Below are 22422 nucleotides of genomic sequence, written 5' to 3'. Positions count from 1 at the left end.
TTGTAATACTGTCTTGAAACATTATAAAAACAATTATAATAGCAGACACACTTTGTTCCTGATTTAAGGGCCATATATCTAGTGTTTCACCAATAAATAATCTGAGTTTTTCCTAGGATATTTGTGTGTGTGAACCTATATGGTTTCATTTAGAACAGCCACAACATTAAACCAAGATTTTGGTATCAGAATCATTAAATCTTTGTGGAATAAATTGGATTGATTTTCACTATATATAATAATGTATATACACATGCATGCATGTGTGTATGTGTTATAAAATAAACATGTGTAGAAGCTTTAAAGAAATCCAAGCAATATATGAAGGCATTAAATTAAAAATACAAATAAAACGTTCTTATTTATGTTTACCACATAATAGTGAACCAGATAAGCCGAACAACAACAACAAAAAAGGAAAATTCTGGTGCAAAACACATAGATGTTATTTAAAATGTTAAAAATGTACTTTCAAGTACATTGCTGATCTTTCAAAAAAGAGAAATGCCCAAGGGCCACAAAAATTAAATTGGAAGTTGAAACAAGTATGGTAACTGGAATATGGACTGCCCAGGAAGAGAAAACTTCAGGGAAAAATGGCCAATCCCAACAAAAATCAGGAAATAAACCTAAGACATATACAAAGTGAGGCACTGCTGAACTGTAAACCCCAGCAAAACTCCAGATCTTTGAGGATGCATCCTCAAGGAAATGGTTTTGTGTGACTTTTGTTTATTTGCTTCAACAAGAAGGTTAGATAATTGTTTATCAGGAAGGTAAGATAAGAAGGTAATAATTATTTCAAAGTGGTAGAAATAGAACACTAATTCTTAACCCCAAAATATAGAACATGGAAGAATAAACATTTAACACTTAATAAGAATGTGAGAGAAGTGGTATCTTCTGGGAGAGTCAGTTTTGTATTAAAGCAAGCAGATAGAAGGAAGGCCCAGAGAAAATGTTGAAGATTGAAGTATGACTGATGGAGACAGGGTGAGAGATATATGGATTTCATCTCCACAGTTCCTTTTATGAGGAAATATTTATGATTTTAAAATTAGCTGAGTGATAATAAGTATAAATGTATAAATGAAACGATAAAATGCTATTGTTGAAACATTTTTTGCCTTTATATGCATAATGTACAAATGTTCCAATAAGAGTAAATAACATAGTATTATAAAATAACAGTTAATCCCAAATCAATTATATTTGACTTTAGGATGTTTGAATTTCATATTCATACATTCCACCCAGAGTTTTCCTCCATAGTGTTGTAACTCAAGAGAACTATGAGAGATATGGAGAAGTACAAGTGAAGAAAAACCTTATATGGATTATCCACATGCAAATAATTAAAAGTTAACTGCCTTAATTTTAGCCACATGATATTGACTAACCTATTTATTTATTTTTTCCTAGGAAATGAAAACACATAGGAGAATCTATTATTCACTGTAGAACTCTGATATTTAATACAGAGGATACAGCTCTGTTAAAAAAATATGAGTAATTCTAGCTTGTCTTTTTCTATGATGTTGACATGAAGTATTTTTTCTATTTTATTATTTCTTTTTATAGTAACTCTATGATTTTGCCCAGCTAGCAATCTTAGTAATTCTTTTATCCAGTGATGGAATTCTTTTAGAAGGAATGAAGAAGATTGGATTTTTTTGTTCAAAAGAAATACCACTGTGAGGACTTGTTTGATATATTTAATAAGAACAAAAGCTAAAATGTCATTCAACTGCCTCTATATAAAATCAAGAAACTTTCAGGAGTTGTAAATAAAAAGCAGTTTAAAGATAGATTTTGACATATATACATAATGAGGGTCTGAATTGGGAGCAAGGTCACTGCTGAAGAAGACTAAAGATATCTTTATATTCTGAACTATTTCCACTAAAGAGTCTTAGCTTTTGAAAATCTGGCCATATTACTTAGCACCATATTACCTAAGTACATGTGTAATAATAAAATTGAAAGCAATAATTTGGTTTGGTATATTGCAATTAATATAAAAAACTAATCAAATATAAATGTGAGATGAGAACTGGCATAGAGTAACATCAGCAAAAATGGCAGAATAAGGACATTCTAAAATTCTCTTCTCCTTAAAAGGATTGGAAAAACTGGCAAAGATTATAGAAACAACTTTTTCAGAAATCTGGAAATTGAGGGAGAGTTTATTTAAGGGAAAAATATGAATCTCAGTACAAGAAGCAAGTTCTGTGGCATTTTAGCTTGCCGTATTCTAGTACTCTCATCTAGATTTTCACTAGTTTGAGAACTAACAGTTCACAATTATACAATCACCATGAAAACTCACAGCCTTGGGATCATCAGAGGGTGCAGAATGGAGTTGGAACTCCTTTAGAGCTTCATTTCAAAAGAATTCACATTACTTGACCTGTCCTGGTGTTTTCCTGGAAGACCCTACCTGTATGACTGCCTTATTTGACCTGACTTAGAGGTCACCAGGAGTAAAAAATCTTTTTCCAAGGAGTGTTTGTGAAAAATATTTACAGGCAATTGATTGAATTCATTGCTGCCTGAAGCAGTGATAACAGTTGGGACACAGAACAGACTAACTAAAAACCTTAAAAGGAAAAGTGGGGGAATGAGTTGTCTGTATAAGTCTTTGAAAAGTTCAAAAATATTTCTGGAAATCTAGAAGGCCATCCTTACATGAACTAAGAGCATATCATGGTTATGTGCATGCTCAAGAAAGACCTGAGAAAGTGCTAACCCTTCACCTCAGGCAGACACTGAGATTATATACCAGCAGGAAGTGAGGGCTAATGTACAGTTGTCACCTTTTTGGCCGAGTGTTAAAAGTGCCTTCCAACATTCACATACAGTTCCTAGGCAAAAAACAAAAACTTATTAGTTCCACGGTATTAGGGAATCTCTGTATAATTATCTAGCAACTAAACCAAGGGAGAATATATTTCTCTGGCCACACATAACAAGAATACCTCTCAATGAGGTGCAGATTTAACAAATTCATGATTCCTCTTGCATTTTATTTCTGCTAATATTCAGTCAACCAGCTGCTTGTGTGAGAAATTTGGGACTGATCATTATCTTCTTTCAGTTATGGACTTTCCCTCCCTCAAATCCAACATATCTATAAGTTTTAACTGCTGATATAGAAGATATATTCCCTTGCTAAAGAATTTTCAGTCTCCTGGGGAGCCTGGCTGGCTCAAATGGTTAATCATCTGACTCTTCATTTTGGCTCAGGTCATGATACCGTGGTAATAGGACTGAGCCTGTGAAGGCTCTCCCTCAGCTCCTCGCATTCCCCACCCCACTCACACACTCTCTCTCTCTAAGATAAATTTTAAAAAAGACTTTTCAGTATCTTATCATTTCCAACCTGGTCCATTAACAGTTAGATGCCCTCCTTAATTCTTACTCTATCTTTGACCTTTCCTTCTGTAAAAAATATATTATGTATTATATACCTGCATTAGTTTCCTAGGGCTACTGTAATAAATTGCCACAAACTGGGTGACATAAAACAACAGAAATTTGTCCTCCTATAGTTTCAGATGTCAGAAGACAAAAATCAATGTGTTGGTAGGGCCATGCTTCCTCTGAAGGCTTTAGGGAATATTATAATATTCCCTTGCCTCTTCCATCCTTAGATGACTCCAAGGATTCCTTGGTTATTGGTAGCATAACTCCAATCTTGGCTTCCATTTTCATATGGCCTTCTCCCCATGTTCCTTTGTCTCAATTTTCTCTCCTTTCTCTCAAAAAGACCCCTGTCCTTGGATTTCAAACCCATCTTAAATCTAGCATGATCTCATCTTGAGATATTTAATTTAAGTACATCTACAAAGACTATTTCCAAACAAGTTCACATTTATAGGTGCTGAGAGGGGGTTGAGAGTTGGATAGACCTTTTTGGCAGCCACTCTCCAATACATCATAAAAATGTATGAATATATTTATTTATAATTAATTTTATATATAGATTTTCATTTGCTTTAATAAATATTTGCTTCAATAAATCCTTGATGCCTACATTATGAAGTCCATCCATTCATTCATTTATTCAATAATTACTGCGCTAGGAACTGGAGATTTGATGGTGAGTTTGACACATTCCTTGCCTTCATGGATGTTAGAATCTAAAGCCAGTGAAACTAAACAGTAATTAAAATGTGACAACTGCTATAAAATGGATGCTTATGATGCTATAAAAATATATAGTAAAAACACTTGCCCTAAGTTAAAATGTTACATTGAGAATCAGAGTTTAAGAGACTTATCCTTCACTGTCTGATCATGACTCACTTTTTAAAATTCATAATCTCTCACTTGCCAAAATGAACTCCATATTCTACTTATACTGACTTTTTTGCAGTTCTCTGAACACACTGCTTCCTTCATATTTCCAGAATTTATACATTCTTTTTTTTTTAAATTCTGGAACCTCCTTTCCTTCTTACACTTGTATATCAACAATCTCAGCTTCTAAGACTAAACTCAAGTGCTACTATTTCTATGAGGCATAATGTCTCCATTATCTGTGCTCAGCTATTGATTTTTTCCTCTGTGTTCTCAAAGAACTTTCTACATATTTTTGGCAGTTATCTCAATGTGCTCGAAATACCTGTTTACATACCTGTTTCTACAAATAGACTATGATTTTCTTAAAGACTCTTAGTATGATTTACATATACTGATTCAGGATCTAAAAAAGTGACATAGAAATTCAGTACATATGTGATAAGTCAATGATGAATAATTAAAGCTAAAACAAAGTATGCAACTTGCTCTACATTTTGTCCTATTCTATATTACATTCTTTCTATAACCTCTTCAATCACCAAATAAATACAAACAGCAATAAATCTCTGCCTATCAAATTAACAATGATAAAAAGGTATAACCAACAGCATTTGGTTCAAACTGATGAGCATTTTCATGCTATGAAAGTGCAAATGTAAGTTAGCAAACCCTTCAAGAATTTTTAAATATTCCCTGCCACTGTCTAGTAACTAAAGTTTTAGAAATCAATCTTAGGGAAATTATCAAAGATGTGGGCAAAGATTGGTAAACAAAACTGTTTATCATATGTGATATGTGAAAGAACCTAAATCTTCAACAATAGTGAAATTGTTAAGTAAATTATGGCATATTACTAGGGTGGAATATTAGGCAACAGTTAAATCTCAGACATTTGAATCATATTAATGAAATTTGTTAAATAGTACACGAGAAGAGGTGCTTAGGAGTTACTATCTAACTTTAACATTTAACTTTTTTTTTTAATAAGAGCAGTAGATATGCCAGAGTAGTCCTTTTCATGGGACCATGTTCATCGCCCAAATCCTTTTGGATTCCTTCTCCAAATGGAGATGATTTTGCTTTTGCTTTTGTTTTTACTTTTGTAAAGGCAGCATACTCCAAATTTCAACTTACTGATAGAAAAAAATTGTAGACACCTTAAATTTAGTTCACAGCTCCCCTCCCTCATCTGCACCTGTACCTCTCATCACCTCCACTTACAGTTGAGGAAAATATGAGGACTGTAACCTTAAAGAAGCATTTACTTTAATAGGCCCACAAATATCCTTTTCCATCAGCCTCATCTTGCTCAGGAGAATGAACTTTTCCCTCTTTCATCTAAACTTACTTTGACTTAATAACTATGGCTATTCTATTAGCATTTGGCAGCTACTTCCAAAGTTTAGCACTCCAGTCTCTTATCTTCCTTGCACTGCTGCATATATAGGATTTCCTCAATTTCCCTGCAAAAAAGAACACTATGGTTAACTTATTTAGTACCATCTTTCCTGCAGGTATTCTCCTGGGGAAATTTTTTAACTAAATCTTTGGGCCTCTGACTTCCTTCATTGCCAGTAAAACATTTATTATTAGCAATGAAGGCTCATCTCACTAAAACATTTTTAATAAGTCAGGAATAAACAAAACTTTGAGGGACTACAAAAGCTTATAGCCAGCTTACTTAAAAAATATCTAATACTCAACTTCTGCTATTTCTAGCATAACTGATTCAAATAAAACTGTTACTTTTTTTCAGTAAGAAGATCTTGAAAAGAAAAAAAAAAACCTTGAGAGATTTAATTAAAAATCTGTTCTTTCACATTTAATAACTCTTAATGTTTTTAATTAATCTGAATATCCTTAATTATTTCTGTAATTTTTTTCATGTGTAAATTGCTAGTTAAATTATTAAACTACCCTGAAATGTTGCATAGAATTAAGTATATAATTGTTCCTGGGCTGATTAAAGGACTACATAAAGAAGGTAGTAAGGCTTCAGGGAAAGTTTTTGGTTGTTTTATTTTTATTTTTTTAAAGATTTATTTATTCATGAGAGACACACAGAGAAAGGCAGAGGCACAGGCAGAAGCAGGCTCCCCGTAGGAGCCCAATGTGGGACTTGATACCAGAACTCCAGGATCAAGCCCTGAGCCAAAGGCAGACACTCAACCGCTGAGCCACCCAGGCATTCCTTGTTGTTTGGTTTTTAAATTCTGAATACCTTTAGATACACTTTCCTCAACCTACTTGTTCTTGGTGTACAATCTCTCATAGAGATAAGGGAAAAGAGGCTTCTTTAAACAGTAACTAGATTTGTGAAACCATTAGAGAACCAAATCCAATTCAAATAATTGTAAGTGAGTCATAAAATGCCAAGTGAAGAAGTGAAAGGAGTCAAGATGGTAGAAGTTGCTCAGGATAGCATCAGCCTTCTTGAACATTCATACTGATGCTATACTTCTTTTTTTTTTATTTATGATAGTCACACACACACAGAGAGAGAAAGAGAGAGAGAGAGAGAGAGGCAGAGACACAGGCAGAGGGAGAAGCAGGCTCCATGCACCAGGAGCCCGATGTGGGATTCGATCCCGGGTCTCCAGGATTGCACCCTGAGCCAAAGGCAGGCGCCAAACCGCTGCGCCACCCAGGGATCCCCTGATGCTATACTTCTTAAAACTTGTCTTCTAATGGTTTAGAGTTGCCTATCAAATTATATCCTTCTGGCAAGCTGTTTGGATGAAATTTTGCTGGAAAGCCAAAGTTCTCTGTTTACTGACACAAATGAATCAAATCTCATAAGTTCAGTTAACTTTTTATCTTGCCTCTAGTGTCATCTGATACTTTATATCAAATGTAATAGAATAAATAGTAACCTAAAAACTATAATGTTTACTCATGTAATTAGCATTTCTTCATCTTAAATAATTCTGTGAACAGTAATTAAACCTAACAATGTCCCAATACATATTACCAGAATCAGTTTAGAAATGACAATAGTAGGGCGGCCCAGGTGGCTCAGCGGTTTAGCACTGCCTTCAGCCCAGGGTGTGATCCTGGAGACCCAGGATCCAGTCCCACATCAGGCTCCCTGCATGGAGCCTGCTTCTCCCTCTGCCTGTGTCTCTGCCTTTCTCTCTCTCTGTCTGTCATGAATAAATAAATAAAATCTTTAAAAAAAAAGAAATGACTATAGCAGTTATAATACTTTTAACAAGACCACCAAGAGATCCAGGAATTATTCTACTTACTTTCTACTTAGTAGTGAACTTCAGCTTAGTATTAAACTTCCATGCATAAGGTTATTTTTCAATGCAATAGAACAATTGAAGAAACATTTACTAAACAAAAAATCATTGGATTTAAGTTGTTCACATTCCTCTCAAAGTGCCAATTTCTCCTACTCTTGGACCTATTGTCCTTAATGAATGTGATCTGACTTAATACCAAAATGTCCTGAGCTTTACAAAATTCAAGTCCGTTTGCATTGGCCCTTAAAAGCTAGTAAAAGGCAGCCTCACAAGTGTCAATTAAGGTATGAATTTACACTCATTCAGTCATATTCACCCTACAGTTAACTATGTCCTCAACAATGTTCCCAATACAAAAGTCTGTGACCAAAATCAGGCTCTCCCACAATGGGGTTATTTTACTTAAATATTTTAGTAAATGAGGAATGTAAGTGATTTAGATGGTATAATATCTTAATGGTCACTTCAGTTTCCTTTGTGTGTCATCTCACTATCACCATGTGAATATTTGAGTACCCAAATACCTTACAAGCCAATGATGTTTTATTTCACCTTCTTAAGTTTGGTGTCTGGGCCCTTGCTGATTAAACCGATGAAAGATAGTTCATTCGTATGCATATAGCAGTTAACAAAAGAAATAGCTAGCTTGCCAACTAGTTAAAGTTAATGGTGGCAGAGTAGAGGAAAGGGAGATCAGGGTCAAAATGCTTCCATGGGAAGAACAAATGTGGTTTCTTTAGGAAAGACTAAGTTTTAGGACAACAAATGGGAATTAAGAAAGTTTGTGATACTGTTTGTTTATACAGATGCAAGTGATCTTTCCTACTTCTTCATGGCTATAAAACTCCACCCAAGAGAGGATTTATGATAGGTTTATTCTTGATCTCTCTCCTGGGAGTAGACCCAACCCAAAGAGGGAATTTATGGCAGCCTAATTTCCTATAGATTTCTGCTTTTAGTAAGATAAGGAAAATTCTGAGGAAGCTTCTTTCTGCATCTGCTGAATCTCGTGTTTTCGGTTGAAAATAATCTGCACACTAACTCCAGGGTTCCAAGTGTATCCCCACAGTAGTTACTGAGAGTGTGAGTCCTACACTTGACAAAATATATTACAGGTAGATTTGCTCCTCAATGTGTCTGTCATTTTTTGATATAAATTTGAGACGAAGTACAAAACCTCAAAGGACCTGATATTTCAAGGAACCGGAGTTTTAAATAACACTAAACTTGCTAAATTCTTCAATTGAATTTGAAATTCTCTTCATTCATTTCACTTTTTAAGAATTCATTTTTTATTATTTTGCTTTTTTAAAAATTCTCAATTCATTCCATGATGCAGTTTAAATCACACTATTAAAAATTAAAGCACATTTATCTGTCATTTGCTTAGGTTCTGGAAAAAATGCTATGTTCTAGATGATGGTGGTACCAGTATAATTAAAACAAGATCTTTCCCCTCCAAAAGCTCACCAAGCTAGTAGAAAAGACAAATACAGGTAAACACATAGAGACAATACAATAAAAATGTGAAAAATGTCTGGGAGGGAGGATGCCATGGTAGACTTTAGAGAGGAGATAGCATTTGACTCTAGTCAAATTTACTGCCATTGTTCTGTCCTAGAATTTCATTTTTCAGATATGTATATAATACCTACATATTTAGCTTACAATTGCCCTAACTTTCCAAATGAGTCTAATTACTCTCTGGGTATAAATGCAATCATTCATATGGATTAAATATGCCATGCTTTGGCTTCCCTGTATTATATTCTTGGGACTGCACTTGAAAGCCAGCCCAAGAATTTTATTACCAGTGATTTCTTATGAAAAGATGTCACCACCAATCAGCATAACATGAAATACCATGATAATAACCACATTTACCAATGACAGTTTCTATCTCCAGAAATGACATCACCAAATAAATCAATTTCAGAACAGTGGACTATTTTCAATTAAAATTAATATCATTCAATTTATTTTCAATTTTCCTTCCATAATGCTTAAATTTAATCAGTTTCTTGTTTAATGAAATTATACCTGTAAAGAATTCAATTGACTAGGCTGAAAATGCAAAATTCAATAGTGTAAAATAAAATAGATTATAAAAGATTATAGCTTTGCCAAGCCAGCTTATATTCAAAACCCCATTCAAAATATCACATGGTTATATATATCAGTATTGCCTATAAAGAAATATGTCACAAAAGCTATAATACCCAAATGTAATTATATGTATTAATTTATATTGGCTAATATAAAGGACTAAATACAATATATTTAAATCATTAAAAGTAGAGATGCCTTTTTGGTGAACATGCCAGTTCACCAAAAAAGGAATTAAGTATAATCTGAGACAAAATGATTAATTACAATTCAAGTATATTTTTCACAGCATGTGAGTGTTGTTTGGTTTAATTTAACTTGCTCTGGGCTATTATTTTTGTGTTATTCAGATTCATGCATTTTGCAACCCACAAACGATTCTTCCAGACCAAAGTAGTAAGGATTTCAGAGTAATCTACTTTTAGTCTACCATACTGTTGAGGAAATAGGTCAATTTCCTACACAAGAATAACCTTTGATGTACTAGTCTAGATAAGAATTAAAATATCAAATTCATACATATTTATTTAGATTCATACTTTCATAATCATATCTCTAAACCCAGATACATGCATTAACACACAATCAATAAATTCATTAAAGGATTACTTAACTAAAAAAATTTAAAATGGCAGCTTCCAGTTCTACGTGTTTCTTATTTGTCTAGGGCATGATTAAGTATAAAGTAATTCAGATAAATACAGCCAAGTAAATGTTTCTTATGCTGCCAAGTGTGGTGAATTCATCTAGCTCTGCCAAATAAAACTTCCATTTGCCTTTTTGTGAGTTGTTACACAAAGGATATCAGCAACACCAAGAAAACCAAATCTATAAAAACAATTTAGAAAAGTGATTTCTATCATATTCACTTAAGCTTGCATACTTTTCTCTCTAGTATTCTCCTCCAAGCCCTAAAAAAAGGAATTTATTTTAGAACATAAGGGATCCCTGGGTGGCGCAGCGGTTTGGCACCTGCCTTTGGCCCAGGGCGTGATCCTGGGGACCCGGGATCGAGTCCCACGTCAGGCTCCCAGTGCATGGAGTTTGCTTGTGTCTCTGCCTCTCTCTCTCTCTCTCTGTCTGTGTGACTATCATAAATAAATTAAAAAAATTAAGAACATAATTTGTTTTTCATGTAAAGCCAATTTCCAAAAGATGTTACTCATCTTGTCTCATTTATAAAATATAAAAATTTTATAATTCAAATTCCCTATATTTCCTAGTCATATATTACTTGAGAGTGTTTATGCTTTCAGTTTGAACATTTTTAGTCAAAAATAATATTAACTTTGGGTACCTGGGTGGCTCGGTGGGTGAGGGCCTGCCTTTGGCTCAGGACGAGATCCCAGGGTCTTGGGATCCAGTCCCACATTAGGTTCCCCTCAGGGAGCCTGCTCTCTCTCTGCCTATGTCTCTGTCTCTCTTTGTGTCTCTCTCATGAATGAATAAATAAAATGTTTAAAAAATAATATTAACTCATGGTTTTAAGACTCTCACACAAATATATAAATTAAAAAAATTGAAACTTTTCCTAGCAGTCTTCTGAAATGTGGAAAAGAGCAAATAATTTCAAATGAATAGTATAAAAAATTCTGAGAAAAAATTGTAACCTGCATATGATACCACACTTTTTAAAATATAAATTGTCAATATTTAGACTAAACAAAATGGAAAATTTGAAAAGAACAATAATCCTCAAGAAAATGTATAAAGTAATCCAAATATGACCTCTCTTAAAAGATTATGGGCTCCAAAGTTATCTACAAACATTTCAAAATCTTAAGGATATAGCTCATATTTAAATGATTTCAAATTACTTACAAATATGAAAACATTTTTAATTTTTGTATGAAGTTAGAGTAATCTAGATACTCTGGAGATATACAAGGAAAAAAGAAAGGAAATATGATAACCTTTGCCTAATCTGCTAAATAATATGCATATATTTCACATTCCCACCAACACTGTATAAGGGTTCCTATTTCTCTATATCTTCACCAGTACTTGTTACCTTGTGTGTGTGTGTTTGTGTGTTTTATAATAGGCATTCTGACATGTGTGAGGGGATATCTCATTGTAGTTTTGATTTACTTTTCCCTGATGATTGTAGGTTGATGTTGAGCATCTTTTTTATATACCTGTATATACCTGTCAGCCATTTGTATGTCTTGCAAAAAGAAATGTCTATTCCAGTCCTTTGGCCATTTTTTAAATTGGGTTATTTGTTTTCTTGCTATTGAATTAGTAAGAGTTATTTATATATTTTGGATATTAACTCCTTATCAGATATCTGGTTTGGCAAATATTTTCTCCTATTCCATAGGTTACCTTTTTATTCTGTTGATTGTTCCTTTTGCTGTGGAGAAGCTTTTTAGTTTGATGTAGTTCCACTTGTTTTTTCGTTTTTGTTTTTGTTTTTGTTCTTTTTTATTGCCTATGCTTTTGGTGTCATGTCCATGAAATCATTGTCAAGACCAACCAATGTCAGCAAACTTTTCTCCTAGGAGTTTTAAAGTTTTTGATCTTATGTTTAAGTCTTTAATATATTCTCAGTTGATTTTTGTATAGTGTAAAATAGGGGTCCAATTTCATTTATGTGGCTACATAAGCATTAGCTCTTATCATCATCAATAAAAGTTTTTACATCTATAAGTCAAAAGAAAACATCATGCAATCATTTCAATAGATGCTGAAAAGTCATTTGATAAAAATAATATTTCCTTCTCATATGTAAAAAAATATTTGTAGGTAATCTAAAAATATTTTCTTAGCCTGACCATTATGCTTAATATTAAACACTGGAAGGATTCTAGATGAAATTTGAAATTTAAAACCATAATTTAAAATTGTTTTTGATTTTCTACCCAGTGCTGCAAAATATGAAATGAAAAAATAATAATTGAAAAAAAGGCTAAATTACCATTACTTATAGGTCATATCACTATCTAACTAGAATACTAATTAACACTAATGAGAGGCTAAGGAGCCAGCACAATACAAAAATTAGATTAAAATTTGAATATACTAGAAACAATCACAAAAACAGAATAAGTAAACAGAGTATTCTTACAGTAAGAATAGCATTTAAACAAAGAAACAAAAGTCTATAAAATTTGTAACAACAATCCTTTAAGAAGAAACATACTGAAGCTACATAAAAAGAAAAAAACAAAAAACCTTGCTGAGTGACATAAAATAAAATTTGAATCAATCGAAGGAGATATCACAAATCTAGATAGAAAAAGTGAATTGGAAATATTCATTTCTTTACAAATTAAATTACAAATTTAAGACAATCCCAATGATAATTTCAATTACATAATGTGACAAATGATTCTAAAATTCTTTTATAAGAATAAAAAAGTAAGAAAAACAAAGAGAATTGTATAGAAATGAATATTTAAAAGGTAACTTGGCTATATATGTGTGTATGTGTGTGTTTTATATATTTGTAGAGAGGGAGAAAGGGAGAGAGAGAAAGAACTTCTAAATTGGCATGAAGTAAAGCTATTGGACACTGGCAAAAATTTAACAAAAAGAGCATTAAAACAGAATAGCTAGCCAAGAGTGTGTGCACATGATCTAGTAATTGTATATCTATGGAATTATGCTAAAGATATAATCAAAATGCTATTAGCAATCTATTATAAAAAAGATTTTTTTGTTGGCAGTTTCATTCATATTGGCAAAAACTTGATCCCTTAATTGACTACCTAAATATCAAAAAATTATGGAAATCAGTAAACAAAATATTGTGAAAATAACCTTTTGCTGAGCTGTTAAGCTTAAAACTGTTTTTTAAAAAAGATTATTTATTTGAGAGAGAGAGAGAAAGAGAGAGCAAGAGAGCATTAGTGGGGGAGGGGAATGGTAGAGTAACAGGGAGTAGCAGACTCCCTGCTGACCACGGATCCCAATGTGGGGCTTGGATCCCAGGACCCTGAGATCATGACCTGAGGTGAAGGCATTTGCTGAACCAGCTGAGCCACGCAAGGGCCCCCAAATAGTTTTTAAATTTTATTTAATGTTATAAACATAACAACCTAAACTACAGGAATGGGTAAATAAATTATGATGCAGCCCTAGGATAGAATGATATGGAGCTATTTACATTTGTGACTTTGAATTTCACAACATGAGAAAAAAATGATACAATTTTTAAAAACAGGATATTATGGTGCAATATAGCATGGCTGATTTTATGTGAATTTTATAAAAATAAAAAATTCATGCTCAACATGCACACACATGTGCACATTCATGCATACATATACATACACATATATACACATGAATATATTCCAAAGGAAAATTAAATTAGATAGTAGAATTTGAATGGCATATTTTCTTTATATTAATTTATTTGTCTGCAGTGATAAACTTCTCTTGATATCATGAAAAATGTTATTGACAAGCAATAACTTTCAAATAGACCCTAACATATATTTACGAATTTATATGATAAAGGAGGAATCATAGATTACTGTCTAGGAAAAGGAAGAGCAACTTAACAAATGGTTATGGAATAATTTCTCAATTAATGAAAAGAAAATAAAAGCATATCTTTGCCTTAAACTGATATTAATCATAAGTGTTTGAAGAACCAACTATAATAAAATAAAATGAAATAAGAGCTGGCAGAAAAAAAAGAAGGCAAACTATCAGATCTCAGCAGGTCCAGAGAAAATTTTCTAGATTAAAAACAAAGATGTCAACAAAAAACAACAAATGGAAATGTTTGATTAGATAAAAATGTAAAATTCTGCTGGTCATGTATACATTAAGGAAATTAAAATTAACCATTTGAGAAAAATATTCACACTAAGTTAAAATGTCTTACAGTATAAAGATCAATAAAAGCCCTAAATTATTCACAGAATAAAAAAATACAGAAAGATTAACAAAATGAAACTCCACAAAAAAGAAATTCTAATTAAATGGCAGTAAGATATTATATTGACATTGGTAAAATTTGAAACTATTTTTCTTACTATAATAAGTAGTGTTTGGGGGGCATAATGAAGCAAACACCATCATTTTCTGCTAATGAAAGTATAAATTGATAATATTTTGGAAGGACATTTTGATAGTTTGCATAAAATATTTTAAAAGAATCATTCTTTTTGACCAATTTTTCCTCCCTGTTTTTTTTTATTTTTATTTATTTATGATAGTCAGAGGGGGGGGGGGCAGAGCATAGGCAGAAGGAGAAGCAGGCTCCATGCACCGGAGCCGGACGTGGGATTCGATCCCGGGTCTCCAGGATCGCGCCCTGGGCCAAAGGCAGGTGCTAACCTGCTGCGCTACCCAGGGATCCTCTCCTCCCTGTTTTTGAGGAGGGGAGGGAATCTATTTTGATGAGGTACAGATGCCATCAGCTTTATTGATCCAAAAGACTCATTAAATATTTATATCTAACAGTGAACAATTGTAAATTTTCTGAATTTCCAACAGTAACTGGATATTATATCACATTCATAAGTAGGTTATTTTATAACATTTTAAAACATGAATAATAAAAAGTAATAGTGTGATGAAAGTTTACAAATTCATTTGCGGTGTAGAAAGCAGGATACAAAGCTATAACCCATTTTTTAAAGTAATCTCTACACTCACTGTGGGGCTCAAACTTGAGCCAACCTTGAGACCAAGAGTTGCATTCTCCACTGACTGGGCCATCCAGGTGCCCCAATACTACAACCCAGTTGTATAAAACACAAATAGTGGTTCCCATTAAAAATGTCTATGAAAAATTATAATGGAAAGAAATAGAACTAATTCTTTTGGCATCATAGAACTATGATCCTTTAATTTTTATCTTCATAAATGTTCCAAATTTCTAAACAGAATTATTATCATGATAATCAGAAAAATAAAACAAAAGGTTCATATCTAGACTTTCTTAGATGATCTATTACTTTTGAGTTTGCAGAGAAATCCCATTCTACCTAGCTTTCTTATTAACTTAAGATCGGTTTGTATCTTACAGAGAGCAGATTTTTATTTTCAGAAAAATCTATGTAAAGCCAGTATCATCCTCTGTTAGATTCCATAGTTTGAATTTAACCAAAATAAAGTTTGTCTTTTAAGGGACAAAAAATAAAACTCTGAGTATTGCCCTTAATGCCCTAAATGGGAGACACACTTGAATATTGGAACATTTATCTATCTGCCTCCATTTGATATTTTAAAAAATATATCAGTTTGGATTCCCAGGACTCTAGTGGGATATTAAATCCTGTCACTAATTTAATGTTATAATGGTCCTTTTATTATTCTGTTGTATGGTATTGACTTGCAATTTCCTGAATATATCATGTACATTCATACCTTTATGCTTTTGTATATGGTATTTCTTATTCAGGAAATTTTCTCCTGTCTTTGCTTCCAGATGAAACTTTCATGTCCTTTAGCATATCATTTAAATATAAATGACACTTTGTGACAATTTTCCAGTTATATATTTCTTTTTTCCCTTTTCACTTTGCTTATATTCCTATGATTCAGTTAGTATTAGTTCTGTAGTAAATAAGTTAAACCTGATTTAAAGAAAAGAAAAGGGATGGGCTATTATTAGCTTGATGAACAGCTAGAATAAGGGATTATAACGATGTCATCAGGGCTGAGTCTCCATTTTTTTTTATTTCTATACAAGTATCAAGGTTTTTTTTAATAAATTAATTTTATTGGTGTTCAATTTACCAACATACAGAATAACACCCAGTGCTCATCCCGTCAAGTGTCTCCCTCAGTGCCCGTCACCCATTCACCCCCATCCCCCGCCCCCCTCCCCTTCCACCACCCCTAGTTCGTTTCCCAGAGAATGAGTCTCCATTTTTTTTGGCATTGCTTATTTCTACATTGGCTTTATTCCACCATAGGACCTTCCTTATGCTGACCAACTGCAACTTCAGGGTTACATCCTCTTGGTAGTACCTGAAGAAGGCACAAGACTAATGCTTAGATTAATTTGGCCCTGGGGCCCTGAGAGAATTACTACTCTTAGGTCTAGATTGGCATTATCTAGACCACAGACCTACTGCTAAAGCAATCTTTTTGCTTAGGAGAAGTACTCTGGTAGGCAGGGCTTGGAGAGGCTGAAAGAAAGCAAGAATTTGAAGAATGGAAGTTAGAAAAAGAGATTTTCCTTTTCGGAAGACAAAGATTTGCCTTTAGTATTAGAGCAAAACTTAGCATGTAAAAATCTATATGACATTCTCACCCAGGTGAGAAGTAAAGAATTTCAATTTAAGAATTCTTCACTCAAACCACAGAAGAATAACACAAAATGTTTCTATAAATTACTCTATTTATTAAAGACTTTTTTAAATTATTTATTTATGATAGTCATACAGAGAGAGAGAGAGGCAGAGACAAGGCAGAGACATAGGCAGAGGGAGAAGCAGGCTCCATGCACCGGGAGCCCGACGTGGGATTCGATCCCGGGTCTCCAGGATCACGCCCTGGGCCAAAGGCAGGCGCCAAACCGCTGTGCCACCCAGGGATCCCTATTAAAGACTTTTAAGACAAAAGGAAAGATATATTAGGAAAGATAAAATATACATAGTATATTTGGTGAAAAACAGTTTCATACTGTTTTTCAGATATTATACAAGAATTGTTCCATCTTTGCAATGATGATACTATCCTATGAATCATAAAACTTACTATATTTATATCTTTGTTCTACAAATACTGTATAACTTCCCATCATAAAAACAAATTATGTATATTATCAAATACTGAGGATTTTCTCATCAAACTGGAATTCTGTGGATCAATATCTTTGCAATACAAGATTTAAAATGTCTTCCAAAGAAAGCCAGAAATTGAACAGTGGTGCAGTGTTGTAAAGTAGACCCTGTTATAAGGATGCATATGAAAGATTGCAGTCCTAGAAACCTTCCATAAACAAAGACTGCTAGCTACTTAGGTTACAATTAAAAGGTCACTCAACCAATCAACAGTGACAGTGGACCAGTAAATCTGTTGGTCTGACACAGTTCCCTACTCTGATACATATTCCATCACAGAACTACTGTCAACAATCTGGAAAGCTGCCTGATGCAGCTCTGTTACTTCTGACCTTGCCATACAGTCAGCCATTGTACCACTTGTTGGACCAGTTGCAAATGATGATATTTCTGAGATGTTGATTACCATGGTTATTTCCTCCAATTTAGAAACCACATCCAACAAACTAAACAAATGCTTCAGGGATGATCATTGGGCAGAATTTTCTGGGGTTTAGAACAACATTGCTCCTTTTTTATGGTGAAACATTGCCAAAATTTAATAGTAATAAACTTTATTCTAATTATATTATAGTTAAAATGGCAATTGTTGAATATTTATAAAATAAACAAAACTGAAGAAAAGAGCAATTGCGCATAATCCTACTATCTATAGAATATTTTTTAACCAACAATATGTATTCCCTGCCAGTCTTTCATCTATGTATATGAATGGAATAATAGATGATTATAACAACAATAGTTGCCATTTCTATGAACTCTTAAGTACTCCAGGCTTCATTTTTTTAAAGTATTTAGTAGCACCCACTATTTTTTTTTACTTTAAATGCTTTAAAAGGATTGTATGACTAAATCTTAAAACAACCTAATATGAATTATAATAATCTCCTTTTTACATAGGAAAAATAAAGATGGAAAATAAATTGTTCAAGATCATAGAGCTTTTACATTTTGGAGGCCAGGCCCAAACTAAAGTCTCTCTGATTCCAAAGCCTGTGAACTTAACTCTTATGCTATACTTCCTTGTAGAGCATAGTAAAAAATCATGCCCAATAGAGTTCATTTAAAGTAAACATTTCAGTAGCTTTAGTTATATTCACAGATGTATACAGTTGTCACCACTATTTAATTACCGAATATTTTCATCACCCTCAAGGAAACCCCATGCTACTTATGAGCAGTTACACCCCATTTCGATTTTCCTCCAGGGCAAGCTGTTCATAATCTACATTATATCTGTATGTATTTGGCTAATGCTGGACATTTCACATAAATGGAATTATACTATAAGTGGCTTTCTGTGTCTAACGTCTTTGACTTTACATAATGTTTTCAAGTTTCATCCATGTTGTACCATGCATCAGTGCTTCATTCCTTTTGTTCTTCCAATTTTTCATTGTGGTAAAATGCACTTAACGTAAAACTAGCCATTTTAACCATTTTAGAGTATAAAATTCAGTGGCATTTTATACATATGTTGTGTTTTTGTTTTCGTTTGTCTAAAGATAGTTTTTAAATTCCCTTTTGATTTCCTTTTTGATCCACTGGGTGTTCAAAGATGTGTTGTGTAGTTTTGATGTATTTGTGAATGCTCACATTTTTTACTGTCACTGGTTTCTAGTTTCATTCCACTGTAGTGGGAAATATTTGGAATTATTCCAATTGTCTTAAACTTGTTAAGACTAGTTTTGTGACCTAACATGTAATCTATTCTAGAGAATGTTCTGTGTGTACTTCTCGAGAATGTGTATTCTTCTGCTATTGAGTGGAAAGTTCTGAGTATGTCTGTTAAGTTTATTCGGTCTATAGGGTTGTTCATATTTGTTCTTTATTTATTGATTTTCTATCTGTGTGTTCTATGCATTACTGGAAGTGGGATATTGAAGTCTCCTACTGTTACTGAATTGCTGTTATTTTTCCTTTTGGATCTGTTATTTGCTTTATATATTTAGCTGCTCTGATGTTGGATGCATATATATTTATATCATCATATCATCCTGTTGCATTAATCCTTTTATCATTTTGTGATGACCTTTGTCTCTAGGGACAGTTTCTGACTTAAAGTCTCATATAAATATAGCCACCCTTGCTTTATTTTGGCTACCATTTGCACGGACTATCTTTTTTTTTCATCCTTTCACTCTGACCTTAAATCTAAATTGAGTCTTTCGCAGACAGATTATTACTGGATTTTGTTGTTTATCCATTTAGCCACTCTATGCCTTTTGATTGGAGAGTTTAATTCATTTATGTTTTAAGTAATTATTGATATGTGAGAAGTTACTGTTGCTATTTTGTTGTTTTCTGTTTTGTAATCGTTTTATTTCTCTCTTCTTTTGCTGTCTTCTTTGCTATTTGATGATTTTGTGTACTGATTTGCTTTTTTTTCTCTTTATCTTTTGTGTGTCTATTATAGGTTTATTTTATTTGTAGTAACCTTGAGCTTGAATAAATTATCTTGAAACTATAATAATCTAAGTTGATAACAACTTAACTTCAATTACATACAAAGCTCTAAATTCTTACCACTCCCCCAACCCGGCACTATTCTTGTAGTAAATGTATTGCTTTACCCGTACAGTATTACATTTCTTTGTATTTGCCTATATATTTAACATTACCAATAAAGTTTATGTTTTCATATTCTTTCACATTTCTCTTCAGCATATTTTCATTTCAATGTGAAGAAGAATTATTTTGAATTCTTTACCAGTTAATTTGTATTTCTTAATTTCTTTGGGGTTGATTTTTGTATTCCTTTCATGGTGTCATCTTTCACTGATTTTTCATGCTCCTGTTGCTTTACATTGATGTCTACACATTTGAAGGAGCAGTCACTTTTTCTAGACTTTATGAACTGGCTTTAGTGAGTAAAGACATTCACCTAGTACAAGTGCTCTGGCTGAGTGGGGAATGCAGTGGCAGCAGGTCTGGTGTTGGGTCTGAGCATGTGTGACAACACTGGTTCCAGGGGTCTGCAGTAGCACTGATTCCAGCCTAGATGTGGCAGCTCTGGCTTTGGGTGAGGGTTGGCATGCAGCAGCATCTCCTGCTCTGGCATAGGTGCTGCAGTAACTCCCACTTCAGGGGGCACAGTGGCATGGATTCTAGGCAGCTCCATCACTGCAATCAACATTGGCAAAAATCACAAAGATCTTCAGCAGTGAGGGCTGTGGGTGTTTGTGGCAGTAGTGAAGACTTCTGGGGTCCTCAGTGGTGAAGGCTGCTGACATTGTCTTTCCCTCTTTTTTTCCTGAAGGGTGTGGTGCATACATGAAGGTGGTACCAGGGCCCAGGACATGGGTACATACATGGTGTGGCTCATTTTGCTATTGAGTGATATTTATTAGTGATCTGTAGCAGTTATTTAAATATTCTGGATATTAGCTACAAGGAAAACACTCTTTTTCTATAAGCTTCTCACACTAAATGTGTAGGTTTTCCCACTCCAAGCAATTTTCCGATTCTCAGCACACACCAACCAGGCATCCTACAATTTAATCTGATACTAACTTCTTGGATTAGGCACAGACTCCACAGATTAAGAGCTCAGTTACCCAAAACTACTTCCCCCAACCTCCAGGTGTCAATTGCATGGCTGATCCATCCAGCCTTCTCACTGACTGGTTATAAATCAGGAGTTCTCACACCTTAATTTGATAACTTGCTGAATGATTCACAGAACTCAAGCAACACTTATTTACATTTACCAGTTTATTATAAAGCACGCAACTCAGGAACAGCCAAAAGGGAGAGATACATAGGGCAAGGTATATGGAAAGAACACAGAACTTTCATGTCTTTTAAAAAAAATAAAAAAAATTATTTGTGGGGAAGACACGTAAAGTTTACCATTTTAACCATTTTTAAGTGTACAGTTCATCAGCATTCAGCACATTTACACTGTTGTGTAACAATTACCACTATCCCTTTCCAGAACTTTTTCATTTTCCCAAACTAAAACTCTGTCCCCATTAAATAATAACTTCACATTTCCCCTACTCCTAGTCCTTGGTAACCACCTGGTAATTAAACCTGGTAATTCTACTTTCTGTCTCTATGAATTTTGCTACTCTACTTCATCTAAATGGAATCATACAGTATTTGTATTTTTGTGATTGACTTATTTCATTTAGTTTAATGTCCTCAAGGTTTATCCATACTGTAGCATGTGTCAGATTTTCCTTCCTTTCTAAGGCTAATATTCCAGTATGGGTGTATGTGCATGTATTTGTATTTGCCTATATATTTAACATTACCGATAAAGTGTGTATATCTGTCTGTCCATTTGTCTATGTATACATATTATCTTTTGTTCATCCATTTATCTGTTGATGAACATTTGGTTTGTTTGCACTTTTTAGCTAATGTGACTAATGCTGCTATTCACATTGGTGTACAGGATATGTTTGAGTCCCTGCTTTCAACTTATACTTCATTTGGGTAAAAAAATAATAATTCATTTGGGTATATGCTTAGGTACGGGGAGCATTTTATTATCAGGAATAAAATAAAAGGGACAAAAAGAAAGCTCCTAACTTCCAGAAGTTCTCATCCTCACATCCACAAATAGAATTCAGGGAATTTGGAAGCCTTGTTGTGAAAAAAAGACCACAAAATCTGTATGGTCACTAACTTATAACCAAAATGTACCATTTCCCTCAGTTATGACTATAGGCAGTGCTGTAGTAGTATTAGCAGTACCTATAACAATAGAAATCATACATGATTTCATATCTCATTCTTATCATTGTAGATATCTTTACATTGTAGATATCATTAACTTTGTCACTACTCTAAAGTCATGGTACTTATCAGACCGACAGCCAGATCTTATTATTTAATCAGTCAAGAAGTCATCATTTGCTCTATCACAAATTTTAATTGTAGCTGTAACTGTTTTTACCTTGATCAGTTTCCTTTGCAATCCTATGAATTTATTTTATACATATAAAAAGATTACTCAAATTCTTCACCAGATAGCCACGGGCTCCAAAAAGGTTAAGAAG

General features: G+C 33.5%; 1 protein-coding gene across 1 annotated transcript in view; it reads right to left on the bottom strand.

The window, feature by feature from the left end:
* The window catches only part of LOC129518071 (uncharacterized), a 29067-nt gene extending 8533 nt beyond the window's left edge, over positions 1–20534 (bottom strand). Inside the window, 1 exon segment of the mRNA XM_055338108.1 lies at positions 20305–20534. Within this exon segment, the coding sequence (XP_055194083.1) occupies positions 20305–20534 (230 nt within the window).
* Between the last annotated feature and the right edge of the window lie 1888 nt (positions 20535–22422).

The sequence above is a fragment of the Nyctereutes procyonoides genome, unplaced genomic scaffold, assembly GCF_905146905.1.
Source record: "Nyctereutes procyonoides isolate TBG_1078 unplaced genomic scaffold, NYPRO_anot_genome, whole genome shotgun sequence".
Taxonomy (NCBI): Eukaryota; Metazoa; Chordata; class Mammalia; order Carnivora; family Canidae; genus Nyctereutes; species Nyctereutes procyonoides.
Note: the sequence above shows the minus strand (reverse complement) of the source record. Positions and strands in the feature narration are given on the sequence as shown.